Below are 23,542 nucleotides of genomic sequence, written 5' to 3'. Positions count from 1 at the left end.
GCCAGGCCTGGGATTTTGCCTCTGAGGGGCTGGCAGCTAAACCTGGGTCTCCAGCAAGTGGCCCTGGGAACTCTTGTGGACTTCTATTTGTATTATCTCTGAATGGCCAGGAACAGAGCTGGCTGTACCTCTCCTTACAAACAGGTCAGGTTCCTTCAAAAGACTGCCTGTAAGGCCTTGTGTCCATAAGGTCCACCATGGCACTACACAAATAACCCAGATGTATGCAAGTGGACAAAGGTAAGTTTCACATGCAAACTGGATTTTGATGATACTGATGGGTTTCTCGTGACCACTGTCAGCACTATGACTGTTTCTGCAATTATCGGGCCTAAGGAGATTAAGAAATGTTCATAAACCACTTCAAAGTGAAGAGCACAAACACAGCAAGCCCTCCACTGCAATGGCTGAGCATAAGATGACGGGGCCTGGTCTCTGGCGCCACCTGCTGGCAGCAGGCCCAGTTGCTCTGGCACATTAGCCAGGATGCTCAAGCCGGCCCCCTGCCCTCTCCATTCCGCTCCCTTTCTAGAAGAGACTGAAAAAAAAATCCGAGTATGGAGAGGGTGTGGAACAGCTAGAGCAGCTGGGACACGGTGACCTGACCCTGGGCTGATAACAAATGGTGATGATGACCAGAGCAGCTGGGTTTCCTGGAGTGCCTCTGGGGTCAGCTTGCGCTTAGCACTATCTCTGCACGTTCTCTCCAGATTTTCCTGGTAATCCTGAAGTAGAAACTCTTGTTTACCACAAATTTAAGAATGAGAAACCTGAAGCTCAGAAAATCAGGCCATTTGCCCAGGTTATGTATAAGGAAGAACTACAGGTGCTACCAGGCCCTGCTGTCTTTCAATCTCTTCTTGGTCTGTGATTCTCAACTTTATTTTTGCCCACAGTCTCTTTTTTTAGTGGATGAACACTTAGAACCTCCAAATAAAAAATACAGAATCGCTCTGGCTGCCATGGGGGTGGAGGGTCTGGCCTCCCAAGGTAGCTCCTCTGAGCTCCTGCAGGTCTGCTCTGGGAAGCCTCTGCTGGGGTGGGCCCCCCACTCACTGAGCCCGTGGGTGAAGGACCACAGTTCCCGAACAGCTTACCTGATGTCAAAACGCAGCAACAAGGCAATGAAGATCCCTGCAGGGAAAAAGCAAAGGTTAGATGGTGGCAGGGAGGGAGTGGGATAGTGAGCACCCTGACTGGGGCCTAGGGCGGTCATGGGAGCCAACGGTGTGGCCAACACTGCCAAGTGACCAGCAGACCACCTAGAACAATGAGAGGGCCCCATGATTTTGCTTTGGCCTGGGACCACACTGACCCAGCACTTGACAGCATGATACTGTACCATACTGAGTCCATCCACTCCAATGCTGGTCCCAAATGTTTATCAAGTGCCTACTAGGTACCAGGCAATAAAGGGGTGAGCAAAATCACTGCTCTCACAGAGCTCAGCCTCAGGGACTGGGGTAGAGACATTAATCAAATATAAACAAAAATAAGTGTAAGAACCTAACTGTGAAAGAGCACTTCCTGTTTCATGGGAAGGCATAACAGGGAGGAGACCCAGGCTGAGGGTGAGGGCAGAAAGGAAGGAGGGCTTCTTTGAGGAAGCGACACTTGCAAGGGAGAGGGAGGAGGAGGTGCAAAGACACTGAGGAAAGATGGCGTCAGGGTGTGACCAGGATGGGGGAGGCCAGTGAGGCTGCAGCCCAGAGTGATGCGAGGACTGGATGGGTCACAGGGGCCCCACAGCCCACCAGGAGGAGTTGAGTCTTTATCCTAAGAAGACACACCCATGTTCTAAGCAGGAGGACAGCCTGAACAGATTTTGGAAAAGACCCCTGTGGTGGCGACATGGGGGATGGGTTGGAGGGAGAAAGAGCAGAAGTGAGGTGGCGGCTCTGCAGGAGCTCGGGAAAGAGGATGGCTAACCCTGTCCCCTTGCACTCCAAAATCCAGCCCAGGCACCCCAGAAGCCAAAGACGCTCCCAGACCCAGCCGGACAGTCCACCCTCTAGATGTGCATACTTGTCCTATCTGTGTGTGTGTCTCCCTCAAGTATAATTCAGCTGACAGCGGGTTCTCAAGAACCAAAACATTCCGTGCTAATCAGAATTACTGACTGCAACACACGATTAATCTTAACGAGGGAAATGCGTTTGTCCTCAGGGCGAGCAAGCAGAGAGTGGGGAGTGGTGCGGTGGGGCAGCAAATGCTGCCTCTTGTGGAAACAAAGCCGGGAACTCGGTGCCCCCCCAGTGGCTGAATTCTGTAACCGTTCTTCAGCTAATCCAGGGGTCAGAGCTCCGCCAAGGGCTCTCACTCCCAATACCGTATCTGGTCTTCAAAACAATGTCATGCAACCCATTCTTCTTTGAAGACCATCGCCAAGGAGCTGTGAGGGCTCAATCTACTTACATTTATTGTGATTTACACAGACAGAGACTGGTGTAGAAATGTCCTGAGTGTGTCTCAAGGCCAGAACTATGACCGATGAGGACACCAAGGGAGTTTGTGTGGGTGCCTGTGACAGCCCATCCCCTGCAGAGTGTGCCAAATGCATTATAGGACTATTTCTTCTGCCTGCTGAGGCTGCCTCCTGGGGAAGCAAGTTATGGAAACAGCATGGCTCCCGACCCCCACCCCCAAGGCCTCAGGTAAGCTGAACTCTTCTCTCTGAACCACAGTTTCTTCATCTGTAAAATGGAAATACCCTCTACTCTACTGGGTGAGCATGACACATGGTAGCTGCTGTGATTTTTATCTGATGGTTTTTGGGCTGTCAGACATGGTCATGTTGCTTGTTGGTGTGCGAATTTACATAAGACTCTCGCTTCTCTGTACCTCAGTTTCCTCACTGGTAGAACAAGGAACCTCTGCTTCACCAACATACGTATCATAAAATGAAAGTACCACACACAGAACTGTGTGTTATTGGTGGAATTGCTATTACTTTCTACAGTGGAAAGTGGCTTCTAATTGGCTTCAAACTTTTTTAAACAAGCACTAAGGATACTGCTAACCCTCTGGTTCTAAGACTCTAGAACCAGTAGAACAAGTATGTGCCTTGGGTGTTCACTGCCCTTGCCCCTGGGCCCAGGTGTGCAGACACAGCGTCAGCTGCTCCTCAGCTGCCCTAGGAGCCGCAGCTCAGCTTTGCCCTTAGGTGTCTGGCTGGGGAGGCAAGGCTGTGGACCGTCAGGACAGGGGTCCATGGTCAGGATGGCGGACAGGCGTGGTGAGCTCCCACATGGAGGTGCATGTGTCCAAAGGCCAGTTGGAGCATGTGTCCTTGTGCCTTTGTCCCAGGCGCATATTCTCCCTGGGGATCTCTTGGCAAAGGAGAGGAGGGCGGAGGGACCTTGGGCAGTTCCAGCACATGTGTAACACTTGTGAAAACTGGGAAGGGGTGTGGGGGGTGAAAGGCCTCAGGTTCTCAGGTTCTCTCATGGCTAGCACCGAATGTGCACCTTCACAGGCTGTGCCTCAGCCTGCCATTACACATTTATTTGTGTAGTTCTCGATTAATGTGAGTTCACTCAGACCAGAAGCTCTGCAAAGAACCTGATACATGACAGCCATTCCATAACCGTGTGTTGAGGCTGAATCCTTCACTCAACCCTGGGTTGACTCGGGATGGGGCTTTGGAATCACCCAGCCTAACCCTCTTCCCTTTCCCCATAGGTAAGGCTTCTGTTTCGTGGTACCCCGTTCCCCCCACCCCGTGCCCTGTGTTGTGGCCTCCACACCAGCAGGTCACCTGGAATGACGATATCTCCGAGTCCCAGCATGGCAAAGTTGTCTGCTTCGAGGCCCTTCTCCAGTAGATCCTGGGGAAACACCACTGCAGAGGGAAGGGGAGTGAGGAGCAGCCCGAGTCCCGCTCACTGCCCTGCACCCTACCCTGCTGCATGACACTCACACATCATATTTCTGGGTGGGGAGGATGGGGAGGAATCCGAAGTCATCTACAGCAAAGGTTTTATGCCTTTACTGAGATCCAGTTCACATACCATACAATTTTAATGCCTTTTTACACCTACAGAACCCTCTGATTAAATGGAATCGACTCCAAAGTCTAGTACAATAAATAGACAAAAGAGCCCCATGTAGTGCTGACATCTAAGTGGTTTCCTTCTCCCCACAGCAGGGGTGTGGACAGAGGCAGGGTGAGCCCAGGCTATAGGCTCTTTCTGTGTCTGCAGAGGGAGAAAACGACATGCACCTGCACATTCCTCACTTAAAGCCCCTCACTCAGAAATCTTGCGGCTGGCTTGCTGGGACAACTACAGATTAGGGAGAAATGCCTCCCTGTGCGCCCAGTTATGACAAAAGGCAGTTGAAACTGGATTTCAGCCGTATGTCCTTGTGAGCAGAAGAATGTGGCAGCTATGAGTGGGCTTCAGCACCAGACTGCTTGGGTCAGAGTCCTGGCTCTGCTGTGTGACTCTGCCCAGGTTACTTAACTACTCTTAGTTTTCTCCCTGTAAAATGGGTGAACAGTAAAACTGATGCCCTCGGGTTGTGGTGAGGATTAGATGATTCGCATACATTGTTAACTGCCATTCATTCCTTCTTTACTAACCTGGCCCTGATTTTCACCGGGGCAGCCTTCCCAGGCAACAGATTGCTCTAAGGCTAAGCCAATAGGGACAATCCTGCTCCCCGAATTTTTAACTTTCTTGTGGCTATAAGCAGTCATGAGACCCAGTGCTGGCCAATGGTAAATAAGCAGCAGACTATGGGATGATGGGTAAACTTTTGCTTCCCTAGTAAATGCAGATGTTCTTGCCCTGCCCATTGCTTTCTGCCTGGAATGCACAGGGTACAATGATTTGTTCATTTCTTCATTCAGTCCTCTCAATCCTAGTCCCGTTCGGTTGTGAATGGCACAGAATACTGTCTCCGTTTTACCCATGTGAAGCCCTGAGAGGCTAATTCTCCACCCCAAAGCCACACAGCCACCAAATGGCAGAGCTGCGATTCAAGCCTGGGTGTCCTGGCCTTGGCGTATATGCACCTAACCACTTGGCAATTCCACATCTGAGCTCTAGTCCTGGCAGAAGGCAATGGTCCTTTTCCCTAACCCAGAAAACCAGATTCCAAGGTCAAATATGCCAGCGTAATTTCTGTGCTCAGCACCCTCCCACGGCTCACCCATGGCCTACTGGGCAGTGTCCAAGTGCCTTGGCATGACATCCTTGGCTTCCCCAAATCGGGCTTCTTCCTGCCTCTTTTTCTAGCCTCTTCCCTGCTGCTCCTCTAGATTCAGTCACACTCCCTCCCTCTCTCCCAGGGCTCTCCATGCATTTTCCTGCCTCTGCTCTTTGCTGAAACTGAACCCTCTCTTTCAAAAGCCCATACTGCCCAGGAAACTCTTATTCATCCTTTCTGACCCGGGAAAGCTTCCCTTGACACATTAGCAGGGTTCTCCAGGCTCTCACACCCCCGCTCCTCCCTCAGAGCATGCTGGGGATAACTGCTGTTCTTGCTTGCCCAGCATCCCATTCTCCTGTGGTGGAGAACTGCAACTCAAATAATCTTCCCCCAGCCACTGGAAAGGGCAGTGGCCCAGACTTGTCCACCTGAACCCTCCATCTCCACGTCAGAGGGAGGCTCAGGACCCAGGCCAGTTCCCTCAGACTGATTCAAGCCAAAGCTGGAAGAAACTTGCTTTCCTCTGGGGTCCCTGAGCTGGGACCACAGAATTTCGGAGCAGGCTGTGGCCATGAGCTCCCCCACCTGCTCATGGAGGAAACCTGTCTGTGGTAGTGGGGCACGAGACCACGAGAAAGATGGCCATTTCTTGACTCTGAGGCCAACGCCAGCCCAATGGCCCAATAAGGAGCCAACGCATCCTAGGGCGCTTCCTGCCAGCTGTCCTCTGGCAGGACCCTTCCTCTTCCTCCATGTCCCCTTCTTTGAGCTCTGTGCCCCCAGGAGTTGACTCAATTAGCTTAAGGCTCAACCTCTAATCTAAGCTCCTCATGCTTTCCCAGCCCCCTTGCTGATGATGGGTTTGGACTTGGGCCTGTGACCCCATTTTGGCTGAAGAGATGTGAGGGAGGCCGCAGAGGGGTTTGGGGGAAAAACATTCCTCCCTGGTGAAAACAGACAAAGAAAAAGTGTTCCCTTTCTGCCTCTGGACATAGCTGTGGGAAGAGTTAATGCGGGAACCTGTGGCAGCCACCAGGGGATCAGGAGGGGAGGAGTTTTGGGGACGGGAGAACGTACTGAGAATGGTGGAGTGGGAGGACAGAAGTAACCCTGGATGGCCCACCCTAAGCCGCTCCACCACTGGGCCTGTTGTTGTGAGAGAGAACACAACTTTCTCGTTTAAAGCTGCCGGTAGTTGAATTTTCTAATACTTATAAGCAACAGATACAGTTGAATAATAAAACCAGAGCAGCATAAAAGGTGAGGGACACACCCAATACTTAGAGAAAGGGGGTTTTCAGGTGTCAGTGGGAGTCTTCTCTTCTGGAAAGTCCCTGCATTCACACACACCCCCCCCCCCCCCGCCCCCCGCACACACACAGGCTAGGTGAGACAGGCCTGCTCTGTGCTTGTTCCCATAGGCTCGTCCCATATTACTCTGCACTGGGACCAAGTGGCCCCAAGCATGAAGCCAGGCTGGAGGGTAAAGGAGAGCTTGGAGGAGGAAGAGGTGTGTGGGGAAGGGATAAAGGAGAAGTACTGACCCAAACAGGGACCATAAGGGGGTGGGTCAGTTATGGTAGGGAGCAGTGGGGCCCCATGGTGGGGTGGTCACTCACATTTTATTGGTGCCTCAAAGGACTTGGCCACTGTCACCATCACGTTGGTGCCAAATACCTAGAAGGAGAAGGCAGGAGTCTGGAGGGAGGTGAGGGGCCACGTAGGAAGGAATGGCTGTCCCTGGGCTCCTAGGTGTGCTACTGCCTGAGACCCACAGCCAGTGGAGCTCCAGAGAAGACAGGAAGTTGAGGTTAGGTGGCCTGTGATCCTGACAATATGGACACCTCCGGCAACAAAGAGGGGCGATTTGAAGGAGTCTGGAAGGGCCTCTGAGTGGCCCATGCCAGGAGTCTGTGGTTGTTCAGGGCTCTGCCCCTCCCAAGACATACAAAGTCCCCCATCACCTCCCGCTCACGGGGAGAAGAGGCCACCTGGGGCCAGGGAGAGGCTGTCTGAGTGAGACCAACTTTGGTCCCACGTCGCGGAGTGAGCATGAGGGTCCATCGGTCAGAGCATGCTCTCAGCAGCTGCTCCTTCCTCACTACCAACGCCCTCGCTGCCCACCACCCCTGCCCAAACCTCTCTGATGTTAACGTGCTTGCCAGGGAGACACGGGAGGAAGTCCCTCTGCTAGGGCTGCTGTGAGGTGGCACAAAGGCATTGGCACCTGGCAGGCTCTCTGCGAACGGCAGCATCTGCTCTCTCTGGCCCCATTCATAGGTGAGGGGAGCAGGGTGTGGCTCCATCAGACTACATATTGCTTCTGGGCCCACAGAGAAAGGTGGGTAGGAGGGCAAGGGTGCCCCGTGGCCTGCACATCCCCACCCGACTCACCCAGAAGACGTCGTAGATGAAGAGCCCGCCCAGCAGGATGCAGCCGGTGCTGACATTGTTCAGGTGCAGCAGCTCTACCCCATTGAGCGAGAAGGCCAGGCCAAAGACGTTGTTGGCAATCCAGTGCTGGGGAAAAGCGGGCATGAGGCCAACTGGCTCCTGGCAGCCCCCAACCCCCTGCCTGGGCCCCAGCTTCTCACCTTCCTCAGCAGGTACCAGACGCCGACGACGCTGCTCAGGCCCAGGCACACCAGGTCCTTGGTGTCAAACTCATAATTGACGATCTCTGGGCAGAAAGGTCGGGTCAGTTCACTCCCAGGGTGGGGCCGCCCTTCCCTCCCCCTGCCAGTCCCTGGGTGCAGGAGGGCATGGCTGTGCCCGTAGGTTGGGGGAGTGGGGGTGGGGACCCAGCCTTGGCTGCCCCAGGCTGGTGGGAGTCTCAGGATGGGGCGAGCTCACTGGAGCCACTGCCAGTCCCTCCAATTTCCTAGAGGAGGGAACGGAGGCCCATAGGGAATACAGGCCTGGTGAAGGGTCAGTGGGAGGTGGTCCACGGTGTTGGAAGCACAGGCTCTGGGATCAGACAGACCTGGTTTGAATCCGGGCTCTGCTACTTGTAGCTGGGTGACCTTGGGGAAGGCAGTTCCCTCTCTGAGCTCCAGTTTCCTCATCTGTAAAAAGGGGACACAGCACCTACCTCATAGGGCTGCTGTGGGGAGTAAATGAGTTGGTCCTTACAAAGTGCTCAGCGCAGGGCCTGGCACATGGCGGAGCTCAATCACTGCCAGCTGCCACTGAGCCCAGGACTTTAGCAAGGCCCCAGTTCATTTTGGAATCTTTCTACTTTGCCACCAAAGGAATTAGGAAGGTTACTGGCAGCCCTAGTTCACTGGTAGAGGAGGAAGAGGAGGGTGAGAGACGCAGGCCAGAGGAGGCCTGGAGAAAAGGCAGGAGTCCCTGAGGCTGCCCTTGTAGGAAGTCCCCTAGCAGACATCCTGCCTCAGACCCACCTGTGATCGCATCTAAATTTCCAAATAAGGAAGCCATGAGAAGTGGTGGCGCTTGCCCAGGGTCACACAGTGAAGCTACTTTTCAGGAAGCTACTTTTCAGACTGCTGGTCACCCCCCAATTTATGTTCTCTACTTTTAGCTGGACACGAGGCTGACTAGCTAACAGCCACATTTTCCAGCTTCCCCTGTAGCTAACTGGGCCTGCAAGGTGGGTGCCTCTATGTTCCTGCTGGCCTGGATATGGAGTGATGATGTGCGATCCTGGGCCCCGAGGGCCACCCCCAACTACTGCAGAACAAGAGACTGAAGGAGCTGGGACCCTAAAGACTCTTTGGGGCAAGCTTAGACTTTTATTGGGCACAGATGCACTAGAGATGCAAAATGGAATCACATACTATCACTGCTCTCTAGGGACAAGGCAGAAGAGCGCTAAGCATAGTAAGACAGCCACATGTTTGCTAGCTTAGACTTTTACATGACAGAGAAAAGTCTCTGATAATTCTGTCATGGCATTCAAACCCATACCCTAATAGTCCACAGAGCCCAGGCTTTCCCCAATTCCCCATGGGTTTTCAAATTTTTTTTTTTAAAGCCAAGAAACCCCCTTTTCAAATCTTATGTGGGATAGTAATCACACTAAAAATAATCACGGTAAAAACAGTCATAACAGCCTACACTTCCTGAGCGCTTCTGATGAGCCAGGCAGTGCCTTCCACTCATCATCCACTCGTTGCTCCTAACAACACGCATGTGCCTATGAGGGAGGAACTAGACCATCGGATCCTTTTTACAGATGAAACACCACCACCACCAAAAACCTGTGAGGCTCAGAGAGGTAAGGGCCTTTATCCAGAGCCCCACATCTAGGTAGTGGCAGAGCTGGGATGCAAACCAGACAACATGATTCCAGAGCCCACCTTTTCATCACCTGCTCTCCTGGAGAGTCCCAGTATTGGAGAGACAAAGGGGAATGGAGGGAAAGACAAGCAGAGCATCTACCAGGGGAATGTGGGGCAGCACTGACCTTCCTTGTTCTCCCCAGAGCCCTGCGTGAAGAGCAGCTGGTACTGTTGATTTGGGAAGTTGGCTGGAAAAAACTTATTCATGAAGGGGCTGGAAGGAAAGACAAAGCAAGTTGGCAAACAGAACCCCTGTGGGCAATCACAGCCCCAACCCCAGCCCAGCCAGGCACCATTTACTGTTGATAGCCCCTGCAACCTCAAGGCTGCCCTGATGGGTAGGTATTATTGTTCCTATCTTACAGATATGGAAATGGAGGCCCTAAGGGAAGTGACTTGCCCAAGGTCACACAGGAAGTCAACATGAGTTGAAACTAAACCCAGGTTTCTGGACTCCTAGTCAAGTGTCTTCTGTACTGCCTCTTGGTTATCACCAAGGAAATGCAAAACAGGTAGACAGCCTTTCATGCAAAAGGCAGTCTTTAGGAGCACAATGGATTCGAAAATCTGGCCCATGGATCACCTGTGTGAGAGTCCCTTAAGCTACTAATCAAGAATGCATGTTCCTAGACCCCCTTCTGGACTTACCAAGTCAGATGACCTGACAGTCACCTCCTGCCCCTCATGATCTGTCATACACTCAAATTTGAAAACCACTGCTCTTCAGCAACAGGTCTGAGTTTTTTTTTACAATCCCAGCTGGACTTGGTCGGCCAGATGAATCATGGCCTCCAGTGCTCCCAGTGGAGCACCCTCACATTCACCCCTTCCATGAGGCCAGTGTTGCTCACGACCGCTTCATCTTATCTTTGGAAGCATTCTCTGATCACCCGGCATGCCCCACTTCCTGGCCAGGCAGGGATGGAGACTTTCTTTTCTGGGCTCTTCTTCGGAGCAAGATGAGCAAATGGGGACTTTGGGCCTAGCCCCGAAGTCTGCTCTGCCATGCACTAACTGTGGGGCCCTGGGCAAGCCACTTCATCTTCCTGAGCTTGTCTTCTCACCTGTTTGCAGGGATAATAACATCACCTGACTCAAAGAGCTGCTACAAAGATACGAGGGACAGCAGGTGAAACACTTAGCCCAGCACTGGACTTGCAGCTGGTATGTAAGAATTGGGAGCTTCTGTTATCATGGTGCGCTCATCCAGTGTCCAAGCTTGAGAGTATTTTTACATCAGATCATACTGATAATGATGAATGAGGCAGGCAAATTCAGGTATGGTCTTCCCAGACTTGGACAGGTAAACTGAGGCAAGCCAAGGAGATACCCAGGTCATAGTGGTAAAGGCAGGCTCTTTCTAAGACCTTGGGGCTCAGAGTAAGAAGACAGATTTAAAAAACATCCCTGGGCTCTGGTTTCCCTACTTGTGAAACAGCCAATCCCTGCCCCCTTGCAGGGCTGGGGTGTAAGTGGACGAGAGGGCTTTGAGCACGGTGATGTGGTCGGCACAAGGATTGAATAGGCAGTGGGCTTCCAGAGAAGGGTTCCAAGAAGGCCGGAGGCAGAAGCTGGGCTGGAAGAGGCTGGAAGCTACTTTCAGTTCAGTTTGCTGATTCACTTTTTTTGGGGGTGGGGAGGGGTGGATCTGAAGCCATAAAGTGTGTGTGTGTGAATAAGGGTTGAGTCCGAGAGAAGTCCGAAGGAACTAAGTCCTTCACCCCAGCCAGACCACTTCCTTAGGAGCTTGGAGCTTAGCTTTCCCAACAAGCAGAGTGCAGCAGTCAGGAGCATGGACTCTGGAACCAGACTTCCTGGATTCAAATCCTGGTTCTGCCACTTATTAGCTGTGTGGCCTTGGGGAAGTTACCTAAGTGCTCTGTGCAACTGTTTCCTCATCTAGAAAACCACAGTAACAATGATTATTTAAGAGGATTGAGTGCTAGACACATTGTAAACTAAATAAGGTTGGTCTGATTATGGATTCAATTTCAAGTAAGAAGTCACTCAGCTGATGTCTTTGTTACCCTGAGAGAAGAGGAGCTGCTGGAAAACATGGTGAAAGAGCCTAGTGACCTGGCTGGTGTGAGTCTGTGAGCTCCGGGACAGGGGCCCTGTCTCATTAGCTTCTTGCCTCACGCCAGGCCTGGTTCCAAGGAAGTGCTTGCTGAACAGCTTTGGAAGCAGGCAGGGAGGTTCTTTCTGGCCGTGCTGGCTCATGTCAAACCTAAAGGTCATTGCTTCCTGCTGAGAAACCACATCCTGGTGCCCTTCTTGCCTGGGAGTGGAAGGCAAGGGTCGATAAAACTGATGACGTGGCCACCTCCTCCTGGGGTGGCAAATTTTGGCATCTTGGGTCTTTTTTTCCTCTAAAGGTCAGCTGGGTGGGGCAAGAGCTCAAAGGCGGTAAAAATAAGTGAGGCTCCCTTGGCACGGAGGAAGTCTAGGGTTTGGGCTTGGGCTTGAGCCTTGGTGACTGTACACAGAGAAGGCAAGATGTGGGCCCTGCCTTCCCCCAGTATCCCAAGCTGTGGTGTCTTCCCAGAGAGGCTTGCAGTGGGGTGGAGGAGAGATCCTGAGAGCGCTTCACAGCCTTTCTGCTAGCCTACTCTCCTTCTGCCCTCTCTTCCCCTTCACTTTCCAAACCTGGAAAGAACACTGGCTGTGGAGTCAGATCTGGGCTTAAAAGCTCGCTCTGCCTTCACCAGCTATGAATTCTGGTGGTAATATTTATAACCCCTTAAGCCTCAACTTTCTAGACTCGAACCTTTAGATCTTGTCTGGATCCTGTGGAAAGGCTGATGCTTAAGTTTGTGGCTACAAATAGCTCACCAAAATTCTAACAAGACTGCAGAATTTTCATTGAGAATGTATTTAAGAAAACTCAGTTTAATTAACTGAAGAAGAAAATAATTTATTTTTTGGACCAACTTTCTAAACAGCATGATTAAATTATTGCCCCTCCCTTCTTTTACTGAAATTATTTTCATTGAACTCAATTCTTTTCCATATAAATTTTACAATAAAGATCTCACTCATCCAACAGTTCTGGCCCCTGCTGGATTATTCACAGGATAGTTTCAACCACAGCAAGTGCTCCTTCTGTCTATGGCCATCCATTATTTTCACAAGGTCTCATTTTTCCTGGTCTTATTTTATGCTCTAAATTTTATCAAGAAAATGACTGTTCTGTTAATGTTTAGTCACTAACAAATTTTACTATGTATAGTTTCAGCTGCTGTTGATTTTATTTTCTGTTGACAATTTCTATCAGTAAAAATAATGATTTGGCTAAAGATGGATAGACAACTATTTCTTGGCTAATCCATGAGAAATTTGGGACAATGCCCCTCAGTCACTGTTCTAAAAAGCAAAACAAATGTATTTGGTGTCAAAATGATAGAGGGTCAAGATGCCCTGTGTGGGCAGCTGGATAGAAATAAGATCTCTCTTGCAGGGCTGTTGAGGAAATAAATGAAATAATCAGTTCTTCAGTACGAGGCCCGGCAGTGACTTTCAAAATGCACTGGATTCTCTCATTCTGAAGTGGGGGGTGGGCTATGGGGAGAACTGGGGGGTCTCAGGCCCCTGGTAGATGGTGGAATGGGCTGGAGTTGGGGGGAGGCTCATCGACACAGAGAAAGGAGGACCCAGTGCCTGGAAGGGACGGCTCGCTCCCTCCCACCCCTCCACCATGACAGGAGGGTCTGTCCTGCCAGGAGGGGTGACTGGGTCTGCCATTCTTGTTGGTGCCTTTGCTTCTCAGGATGGGTAGAGGGGCTGGACTAGAACTTGTCCAAGGTGGCTAGAATAAGATTTTGTGGGTCAAAGGTAGCATGCAGTTGAAGACAACACTGAACTCAGTCAGTGAACCAGAGTTCAAGTCCCAGCCATTTGTCACTGGGCCACCACTCAACTCCCTGTGAGCCTGGCGCTGTGCTCTCGACACGTTACCCTGGGGCTCATTCGATCCTTAGCACACCCCTCCTAGGAGGTGCTCGTGGTATCTCCATCTTGTAGGTGAAGAAACTGATGCTCAGAGAGACTGAGTAACTTACATAAACTATAGAGCTAGCAGAGCCAAGTCTGGAGCCGGGGCCGGCCGCCTCCTGAGCCTGTGCTCTTTCCTATTACCTTGCCCACACACCCAGAGGAATGAGGCCCAGCTCCCCTGGCCTTCAGTGCCGTCTGTGAGCAGAGCCTGCCTTGCATTTCTAACCCTCTCTTCAACTGCTCTGGGACGACCCTAAATGTGCCCTCAATGCACACACACCTCCCAGCACCTGACCTTCCCCACCGCTGCCACCTCTTCCAGGTTTCCTACCCTTCCAAGCTGTGTTCCAGTCATGTTCCCTCCTTCTTGGGGAGCCTGCTCTGGGCTACTGGCCTCCTCCCAGTCTATTAAGTGCTTCTCAGCCCGAGACTGCACCATCTCCAGGGGACAGATGGAAACATGTCAGGATGTTTTTGTGGTCACAACCTGGGGGTAGGGGTGGGGGCACAACTGCCAATGGGTGAGCAGGGCTGGGGATGCCAAATGACCTGCACTGCCCACACACTCCTGCACAGCGGGTAACTGGCCTGGCCCAAATGTCAACAGCAGCCCCCTGAGGACCGGGGGCCTGGACTGCCCATCCCCACTGGGCTGACAGGGTTTCTTCATGAGCATGTGGCAATCTGGAGCAGCATGGCAGTGGGAAGAGCATGGGCTTTGGGGCCACACAGACCTGGGTTCAAATCTTGGCTCTGCTGCGTGTGAGCGGTGTGATCCTAGCAATTGTCATCACCTCTCTGAGCATTAGTTTCCCTGACTGTAACACAGGATTCAAGGCAAAAGCTAAACTTATGGATTACCTGGCAGCTTAACACAGAAAGTAATGGCAGCAGCTAACAGTTATTGAACATATGTAAGTGCCAGCCACTGGGCTAAGAGCTTTCCACATAACCTCAGGAGAAAGGTATCATTTCCCTTCACTTTCAGGTAAGGAAATTGAGGCCAGAGAGATTAAGTATCTTGCTCAAGGTCACAGGGCTATTAAGTGGCAGAGTCTGGACTTGAAGCCAGGTAGTCAAATTCAGGAGCCTGCACTCTTAACTTCTGATTATCAAGTAAAAGCACATGTGAAGAGCCTTGCCCCTTGTGCTTGGTGCCCAGCAGGCAGCCACAACGGGGAGGTGGCCTCGATACCACTCATCTCAGCACTTAACAACTAACATGGACACTGCTGTCCCTAAGAACTCCTGCCGGACACTCTGCTGATTCTCTAAGGCAAATGTGGTCCAGAGAGGTTACAGCTTTCGTCTTAGGCACTCACAGTGCGATACGGGGGAAAGATTCTCTTGGGTTTTATAGCCAGGATTCAAACCTGGCTCTGTATGACGCTAAAGGTCATGTTCTCATCCAAGACCCTGAACTGGCTCCTGAGAAAACTGCTTCAAATGCTGCAGAGAGATGCCTTCTGACCTGATGGTGTGGGACAGGGCCAGGATTCCCAGCACGAAGAAATACATGGACAGCAAGAGGTTGATGTACTCCTGGGAGAATATCTGAGATAGAAACAAAAAGAGAAACAGGAAGTCAGGGTTGCTGGTAGCTACAGGGAAACCGGAGTCCCCGCTTCTCTTCTAGAGGTTGGTTTCACTCCTCTGGAGTTGGGGGGCAGTGTCAGGAAGAATCTCAAGAGCGTACTAGGGGCCTTCTAGTTTCTGTGGCCAGAAGAACTTTTTTTCTGGGGAAAAAGGGGGAATCTCAAGCCCCCACATGCATCTCCCAAAGGAGTCTGGAGGGTTACACTTGGTGGCTCCACAGCTGGAAGAGAGGCAAAATTATGTCTGTGCCTAAATGGGATCCTGGGGCAGGGGTGAGTCTGCAGGATACAGCTCCGGAGAACTATCTGAGTCTAAGAACTCACTCTTCCCAGGTTCTTTTTCCCTGTTCAGAAATTCACTGAGCCCCGCTTCTGAGTGGCCACTAAGGCCTTGCCTGCTGGCTACAGTTCTCTGTGCCCCACTCCCTTCTCCATGTCACGCCTCCTGGACAACTTCCCCCATGAAGTTATCACCGCAGCCCTGACAGCTGCTTCTTCATGTTCAACTATTGTTAGGCGAGACTGAGAAACATCCCCTTTCACAGTGCTCCAAAGCTAATTGCCACATGTGGTTAATTCTGGGCTTTGGGAAGGCTATGCCATACGCTCCATGTTCATCATATCACCCACTGAATCTGTGATTGTGATGGCCTCTAATGGGAGGGAATAATGTGTTGTTGTGTGGGGCACAGGGATACTGGGTACTCTGAAGTAGGGCTATTATGGGATCTGTTTAAAGGCCTGTCTGATCACGTTGCTCCTCTGCTTAAAGCCTCTAAACAGTTTCCCTCTGCTCTCACAAGCTGAAGGCCCACACCTCATCTTGGCTTCTTGGGCCCTCCTTGACCTCCGCTGACCTGTCAGCCGTGGCTCACACCACAGTGCTCTTGTTCTCCAGGTTGTGGCCACACTGGCCTTCCGCAGGGCCTTGTTTGTGCACATGCTCTTCTGCTGCCTGGGATGTTCTCCCCTCTCCCTTCCTCACCTAGGCTGCCCCTACTCGTCCTCCTTCAGCTCCTAGCTCACAGCAGCTGTCCTCAGCCTACCTCCCTCATTAATTTGGTTCATGTTTACTGAGTGCCTACTACGTGCTGGGCTAAACACCAAATACGCGGCAAGGAACGAGGCAGACAAAGTCCGTGCCCCCTGGGGCTCATGTGTCAGTGAGGGAGAGAGTCTCAGAAGAAACAAATACACGGTATGCCATCAAGTGGTGACGGGGACAAAGCAGGAAAGCAAAGCAAAGCAAATGAGTGAAGGAGGCAGTGCTATTTTAGATGTGTGGCCAGGGAAAGCCTCCTGCTAAGAGGACACCAGAGGAGAACCCTAACCACAGTAAGCAGGCAGGCCATGTGGCTATGCAGGGCAAGTGCATCTGAGGCAGAGGGAAGGGCGGGTGCAAATGTCCTGAGATGGGTGCATTTTATGTGTGCAGGGAAGAGTGAGGGCCTGTGGGTTTGGAGCTGAGTGAGCCCGGGGAGAGTGCCTGGAGATGAGGCTGGGAGGTAAGAGGGAGCTGGACTCTGCAGTGCCTGAAGACCATGAAAAGGGCTTTTGATTTTATCTGAGACAGGCTGGTACTAGAGGGCTGAGGGCAGGGCTGTGACATGAGCTGATGGCTCAAGAGGATCCTTTGCTGCTGTGTGGAAGAAAAGACTCTGTGGCAGGGCAAGCAGAGAGTTAGCGTGAAGAGCACTGCATGATCCAGCAGTGGAGGATGGAGCCCTGGACTGGGGGATGCTGGGGAAGTGGTGAGCAGTGGTCGGATTCCCAACTGGTTCTGGAACTGGACTGGCAGGATATGCAGAGTGGGATAGGAGGGCTGAAATAGCAGGAAGAAGGATGACTGGTGGGGTCTCTGGCTGACAGCGAGGTGGATGGAGGTGTGGCTGTCTAGGTTTGGGGCTCGGCAGAAGCAGGGGTTCACTCCTGGCTGCTGGTTCTGTGGGTTTTAGTTATTTATTTATTTTGGCTCTGTGGGGTTTTATTGGACCTCGCCTTCATAGCACTTGTTAGAGTGTAACATTACATTTATCTGTGTGGTTATTTGATTGGTGTCTGTCCCCACCACCTAATAAGATGCTCACTGACGGCAGGGACAGGCCATCTGTACCTCTCATCATGATGTCCCCAGCACTCAGCACAGGGCCTGGTGTATAGCAGTCATTCAATAAATATTTATAGAATAACTGAATGGATGAACAAATCAATGGCCTATAATGTAAATGCAATAAAAAAAAAAGACCTGTGAACATATTTCAGAGGCATATGGTTTATGTTTTATTTATGAAGATGTGGTTTTCTATGTAGGCACTTGGGAAAATTTTCTCTCTGGCCATACCTTTGAGCTTCTGGTTGGTTTTGACTGTGTGAATTGTGTGTGAAGTCTCCCTTTCCTTTATGCTTTGGCTGCTAAAAAAATCAGTCATACCTATGGCCCACTTTTGGCAAGGGCTCAAGCCTTCAGGACATGGTGTTTGGGTATGGGCCTCATTCAAGACTTCATTTCCTTAATCCTATTTTAATTTTCTTCACCCCAATTTCTTCCCTTATTTTTCTTATACTCTTCGACTGAAATTTTTATTTATTTTATACAAACACACACTCCCCCTTCCTGGATTTAATTTTTATAAGCTTCCTCAAAGCCATCAGTTTTAAATGAGGTGGGATAAAGTAAACGCAATGATTTTGAGAAATGTTACAGACTCCAGTGCCCCAACTAGGAGAAGGAGAGAAGGGTGCTGGGTAAGAGGCCTGGGGTGAGCCTTTTTTCTGTTAAACCAGCCAACCAGCTGTCGGTCTGGCGTTCAGGAGGAGCCTGGGGCTGCACTGTCCAGGCAGCTGCCTTTCAGAAATCTCAACCTGGACTCGCCAGAGGCACAGAGAAGAGGCACACCCTGCCCCCTGGCACAAGGCAGGCTGGGGCCTGGGGCTTTGTTGAACAAGAGAGCTGGGGTTTACCTGCCTGGACAGGAGGACAGGCTGGGCAACAGGCACCCAGTGCCTTAAATAAAAATGCTCACACCCTTTGCGGCCAGAAATTCCTTTTTGGGGAATATAGCCTCAGGAAAGAATCCTAAACTCTAAAAATGTTAGACGGTCTTGCGGCAAGGGACTGGGTATGTATTCCTGGCACAGTAGAGATTTGAGAAATAGCTTCCAAAAGCCAAGTTAGCAGCAGTAGACTAGATGTATATGGAGCAAAAGAGCGATCTCAAAAGTGTAGGAGATGGGAAAAGGAAACAGAGGGAGATTGTAAAGCACAGCCTCTCTTTATGGAAACTAGACTCTCACTCATACACACAGATGGGCTTACACCATTTATTTTACAAGGAGACACACACATCTAATTTAAGTACATAAACCAAATGCATTACAGCAGGTGCCTCTGGCAGAGAGAGAAATGAGGCGGGAAATGGAGGTGGGGATTATGGGTGAAGGGTGAGGAAAAAATAAGGAGGGAGCACCTGGCATGGACTAACGATGGTATGCTATGAACCAAGACGTTTGATAAATTCAGCTCTGCACCCAAGGTCCAGGATAAACATCCAACAGTGAACAACCAATGTTATTTGAGTTACTCTTACTTAGAGTAAAAATCAGAATGACACTTTCTGTTTTATGGGAAAGGATGCTGTATGTAAATCCCACAGTGGTATAACTGTGGGAATATTCTGAACCATCAGAGTACTTCTAATCCAACAACAGTGAGGGAGTAAGGGAGTGCTGGGACAGGCAACGGGCATTTAAACCACGTTTTTCACTCACTTGCAGACTGGTAGAAACTAAAAGTTTTGATGCTATCCAATGCAAATGAGAGTATAGGGAAACAGTGCGCTCATAACTGCTAGTGGAATGCAAACTGGTACAATCTTTTTGCAGGACCACATGCCACTATCTACCCAAACGACAAATGGAGATGCTACTTGACCTGGAGATCTCACTGCATATATACCTGAAAACATGCCATGATATTTGCATGAAGATGTTCACAGCTGCTCTGCTGTGACATCCCAACACTGGATACACCTCATATCCCTCAGCAGTAATCCACAAAACAGGATCATGAGCAGCTGTTAAAAAGAGTGAGGCAGATCTGTGTTGATACAGAAAGATCTCCACATATGAGATGTTTGATATCTACATGTTTTTAAATTTTAACATAAATGTAGATATCTATGTGCATAATGGAAAGATTCATGAGAGACTATATTTGGAGAGGATATGGCTCATTTGAACCTTTAACCATGTACATGTATTTTTAAAATGTAAATTAAAAAGTAATCCTTGAAGAATTTTTATGACCACGAAAAGTGTTCATTATATACTATTAAAAAAAAAAACAAGATATGACACTATAGTTTTGATTATAATTATGTCAAAAATAGGTTTAAAAGCCTGAAAGGAGATATGCCAAAATGTTAACAGTGATTATCTCATGCTACTTTTACCACTAGGAAATAGTACAAGTTATATTTTCAAAAAATGTTTGAGGAGAATCTGCAGAAAATGAGAAAATGCTTATGATGTTATCAAAGTGACGTGAAAGAAGCAGCTACAAAACTGAATACACTAGGTGGTCACAGCTACGGAGAAACCATGCATGGGAAAAACAGTGGAAGGACACACCTCCAAAAGGACACTGTGATTGTCTCTGGTAGGGGGATTTTGGATGATTGCTGTTTTTCTCTTTTTACTTTTCTGTGTTTTCCAGGTTTTCAACACTAAGCCTGCATAACTTTTACTGGGAAAATAAACCTCGGTAAATTAAAAAAAACAATTAGTACGGTAGAGGTATGTTTGGACACAGGCTACACCCATCCCAACAGAAACAGTACAATGAATCCAAAACTGGCATCACAAAATCAGAACAAAACAGAAACTGGTGGGAAAGAGTCCCAGACATTCACAGTGATTGACTCTGAGTAGTGGGTCCAGGGGTTTATTATGATTATTTTTTCCCTGTTCTTTGTTTTCTATAAATGAACATGCAAGCCTCCTGTAATGGGAAAAGTAAAACAAAATAAAATGAACTTACTGAAACCAAATGACACAACAAGTGGCAAAAGACTTACTTTGAAAAAGAGGTAGAGTCCCAAGAGCGTGCAGCTGGCGATGATGGGGAACCGGGCGGCGTCCCGGCTGGTGATGGTTTCGGGCATGTCTGAGGCATTCTAGAGAGGAGAAGGGCCAAATGAGCAGGGGAGTGGTTCTGACTTCCACGGGCTGGGAACTGGGGGGAGCCTGATGCCCTGTGGTGCCCTCATCTCCTTCTCCCTCTCTGCCTTGGTTCAGTTAGATGCCTCAGAGGTCCCCACAGGTTTTCCTGCTTCTGGGCTTGTGCTCGTGCCCACCCATCCTGGACCAAGAGGCTCTGACCTTGCCACACTGCCACCGAGGCGGTCTGGGTCCCGACTAGAACAGCCCTGGGAGTACCCAGAGCACTGTGCCCATCTCCGGAGAAGAGCTATCACAGAAGCAGTTGTGCTATGGGATAATAGAAAGAAAAAACCTGGAAACTGGTGACAATATGACACAGTCCTAGCCCTCATGAGGAGAATTATTTTCAATTTTCTTAGGGATTAGCTAAGAGGTAAATATCATTAGTCTTTTAACTGGTAGGTAATGAATATTATTAGTGGAAATAAACCAACAACAAATAAAACCTGACTAGGCTGAACCTGCACAGGGAAGAATACCAGTTGACAGGAGAAGCAAATCTTTACAAAACTCAAATAAAATTCAAACAATTGAATTTATAATGGCAGACACCATAGTTGGCAAGAATATGACGTGGGTAAAGAGCGGACAATAGAAGATAAATATTTACATGGTGTGCCGGTTTGAGTGTATTGTGTCCCCCAAATGCCATTATCTTTGTGGTCTTGTGTGGGGCAGAAGTTTTGGTGCTGGTTGGATTTGCTTGGAGTGTGCCCCACCCAGCTGTCCGTGATAATTTTGATGAGATGTTCCCATGGAGGCGTGGCCCCGCCCATTCGGGGTGGGCCTTGATCGGTGGAGCTATATAAATGAGCTGACTCAAAGAGGAAAGGGAGTGCAGCTGGGAGTGATGTTTTGAAGAGGAGCAAGCTTGCTAGAGAGGAACGTCCTGGGAGAAAGCCATTTTGAGGCCGGAGCTTTGGAGCAGATGCCAGCTGCCTTCCTAGCTAACAGAGGTTTTCCGGAGGCCACTGGCCATCCTCCGGTGAGGGTACCCGATTGCTGATGTGTTACCTTGGACGCTTTGTGGCCTTAAGACTGTAATTGTGTAGTGAAATAAACCCCCGTTTTATAAAAGCTTATCCATCTCTGGTGTTTTGCATTCTGCAGCATTAGCAAACTAGAACACATGGAAAAAACCCTAATGCAATAAAAATAATTTCAGTATTAGAAAACTGGAAAAAATGGGAAATGAAGTTAATAGTGCAACACAGGAATGAAATCAGCTTCACAGAATTCATGCCAAAAGATTTCTAATGAAAATTCATCAAGGGTAGTGTGATTCTGGTTCAAATCTGTATTAAAAAACACAGTCAAAAGCTTTCAGGATCAATGTCCTCTTTCTGGTAGGCAAAATCCTCAGTTGTCAAGGACTCAGCTCAAATGTCACCGCCATGAAGCCCTTCCAGATTTCCCCCGGGGACTGCACCAAGCGCAATTCCCACTGCATTTTATGTTTCTAATTCTATTTTATATCATAGCTACCAAAAGTCCTAGCAATGCCATTCCAGACCTCTGCTCATGCCAAAGAGAATTTCTCTCCCCAGTTGCCACAGGCTCACCGTAGCGCCTAAGATCCCAACATTACCTCTTCCCTTCTGAGAGGTAAGGGGCTGGCGTCCCTGGGAGCTGTATCACTTTCAGCTGGGGAGGTTCACTAATATTGTGACTCAAAGTTGGCTCTGAAAAACCAGCAGGAAAAAACCTGCAAGGGGGAAATAGGAAAGGACAGATTTTGGCTTAGGGATGCCGTGTTGCCCCAGGGTGGAAAGCTGCCAAGGGGAAGGAGAAGGCGCACAGGGCAGCAGGACCAGGAAATGATCACGAGAAGATCAAGGTGTGGGGAACTGGGAATTGCAGCCACCACTGGTTTGAGCACAAACTGGTCCAGCCTTTTAGGAGGCATTTTGGCAGGAGGCATCACATAGGGCACATAACCAAGGCCATAAAGATACCCTCACAGGCCAGGAGCCAGCAATGGGAAGAACCTTCAGGTTCGCTCTTACTAAGAGACTCAAATTAAAGTACACTGAGATTCCACTTTTCATCTATCAGAAAGGCAAAAATCTACACTTTGGTCACATACTAAGTTGGTGAGGCTGCAGGAAAAGAAGTCTTCTCCTCCACTGCTGTCAGGAGGGTGGCTGGTCTTCCTGTGGACAGCAATTTGGCAACATATGTCAAAGTCACAAATGCACAGACACTTTGACCAAGCAATTCCACTTCTGGGAGTTTTCCTACAGATATAATTCACACACATACAAAATGATGCATGTAAAGTACACTCAAGGTTATTCATTTAGTTCTGTTAATGGCTTGCTGGGTGACTGAGGTAAGTCATTTGCTCTCTAAGCCTCAGTTTACTCACCAGTAAAAATGGGATGACAACCTCTAGCTACTTATCTCTAAATGGGCCAAGAGGTTCAAACCAAATGAGATAAGGGATGTGAAAGGGCCTGGCACACTCTAATGAGCTGTCACTGTCTGAGGGGCTATGATTATTAGGTAGAGGCAAACGGGGAGGCCCTGAATCAAAACCCAACATGTATGTTGGAAGCAGTCCAGGCACAGGGCTGGAAGGCAGATCCTCTCTTCTGGAGCCACCAGAGGCAGCTCTGTGAGTCACTCTCTGGCAGCTTTGCTGGGAGGTGGAGGTGGGGTGAGCAAGCAACACTGCCACTGAGAGGCAGGGTTTCCTTCCTTTCCTCTTCTGTCCCGGTCCCTGGTTTCTGCTTTAGGCAACAGTGTGCTGTGTGACTTGGGTCATTTCCTCACCCATGTGCACCGTCATAATTCAATACATTTCCTGTGTAGCAGTACTGTGGGTACAAAGATGAATTCAACAGCTCCTGACCTCAAAGAGTTTGCAGGCAGGAAGACCAAGACCTTGACATGTAAACAGAATGTTATGATACAGGTCACATGTGACAAAAGAGACATGTATACTGATGTGATACAAGGTGAAGAGAGGGCATCTGACTTCTAGTTCTACTTCTCCCCAGCTGTGGGACCTTGGGAAACTTATTCTCTCAGAGCCTTGATTTCCTCAGCTGTAAAATGGGTTGCAATGATTCTATAATTTTTGCCCTGTGATTTAGCACTGTGCCTTGAGTAACCACTCAAGCTGTATAAGCTATGTGTATTATTCTCAGGTACAAGGAAATCATGTGATAGCAGACAAGACATGACTTTTCTGCCAAGTTAGGGCAGATGTCATTCAAGCAAGGCCTTGAAGGCCAACACAGGGTCTGGTATACTGTGAGAGAGCCAGATAAA

The 23,542-nt window shown here is 49.6% G+C and overlaps 1 protein-coding gene and 1 long non-coding RNA gene across 3 annotated transcripts in view; one reads left to right on the top strand and one right to left on the bottom strand.

Moving 5' to 3' along the window:
* Positions 1–23,542, bottom strand: part of HM13 (histocompatibility minor 13) — a 36,988-nt gene that overhangs the window by 7,950 nt on the left and 5,496 nt on the right. For both annotated transcript variants that reach the window (XM_037811024.1, XM_037811025.1), the window contains exons 2-9: positions 20,122–20,220; positions 14,923–15,005; positions 9,584–9,672; positions 7,749–7,834; positions 7,549–7,674; positions 6,774–6,831; positions 3,758–3,841; positions 1,098–1,134 (exon numbers count right to left, since the gene is read on the bottom strand). In XM_037811024.1, the coding sequence (XP_037666952.1) occupies positions 1,098–1,134; positions 3,758–3,841; positions 6,774–6,831; positions 7,549–7,674; positions 7,749–7,834; positions 9,584–9,672; positions 14,923–15,005; positions 20,122–20,220 (662 nt within the window). The remainder of the gene's footprint in view (positions 1–1,097; positions 1,135–3,757; positions 3,842–6,773; positions 6,832–7,548; positions 7,675–7,748; positions 7,835–9,583; positions 9,673–14,922; positions 15,006–20,121; positions 20,221–23,542) is intronic.
* Positions 9,590–19,171, top strand: LOC119515198. Its single transcript, XR_005212990.1, has 3 exons — positions 9,590–9,796; positions 10,533–10,622; positions 18,929–19,171. It is a non-coding gene; the product is annotated as an uncharacterized LOC119515198 (long non-coding RNA).

The sequence above is a fragment of the Choloepus didactylus genome, chromosome 19 (genome assembly GCF_015220235.1).
Source record: "Choloepus didactylus isolate mChoDid1 chromosome 19, mChoDid1.pri, whole genome shotgun sequence".
In the NCBI taxonomy this organism is placed as follows: domain Eukaryota; kingdom Metazoa; phylum Chordata; class Mammalia; order Pilosa; family Megalonychidae; genus Choloepus; species Choloepus didactylus.
Note: the sequence above shows the minus strand (reverse complement) of the source record. Positions and strands in the feature narration are given on the sequence as shown.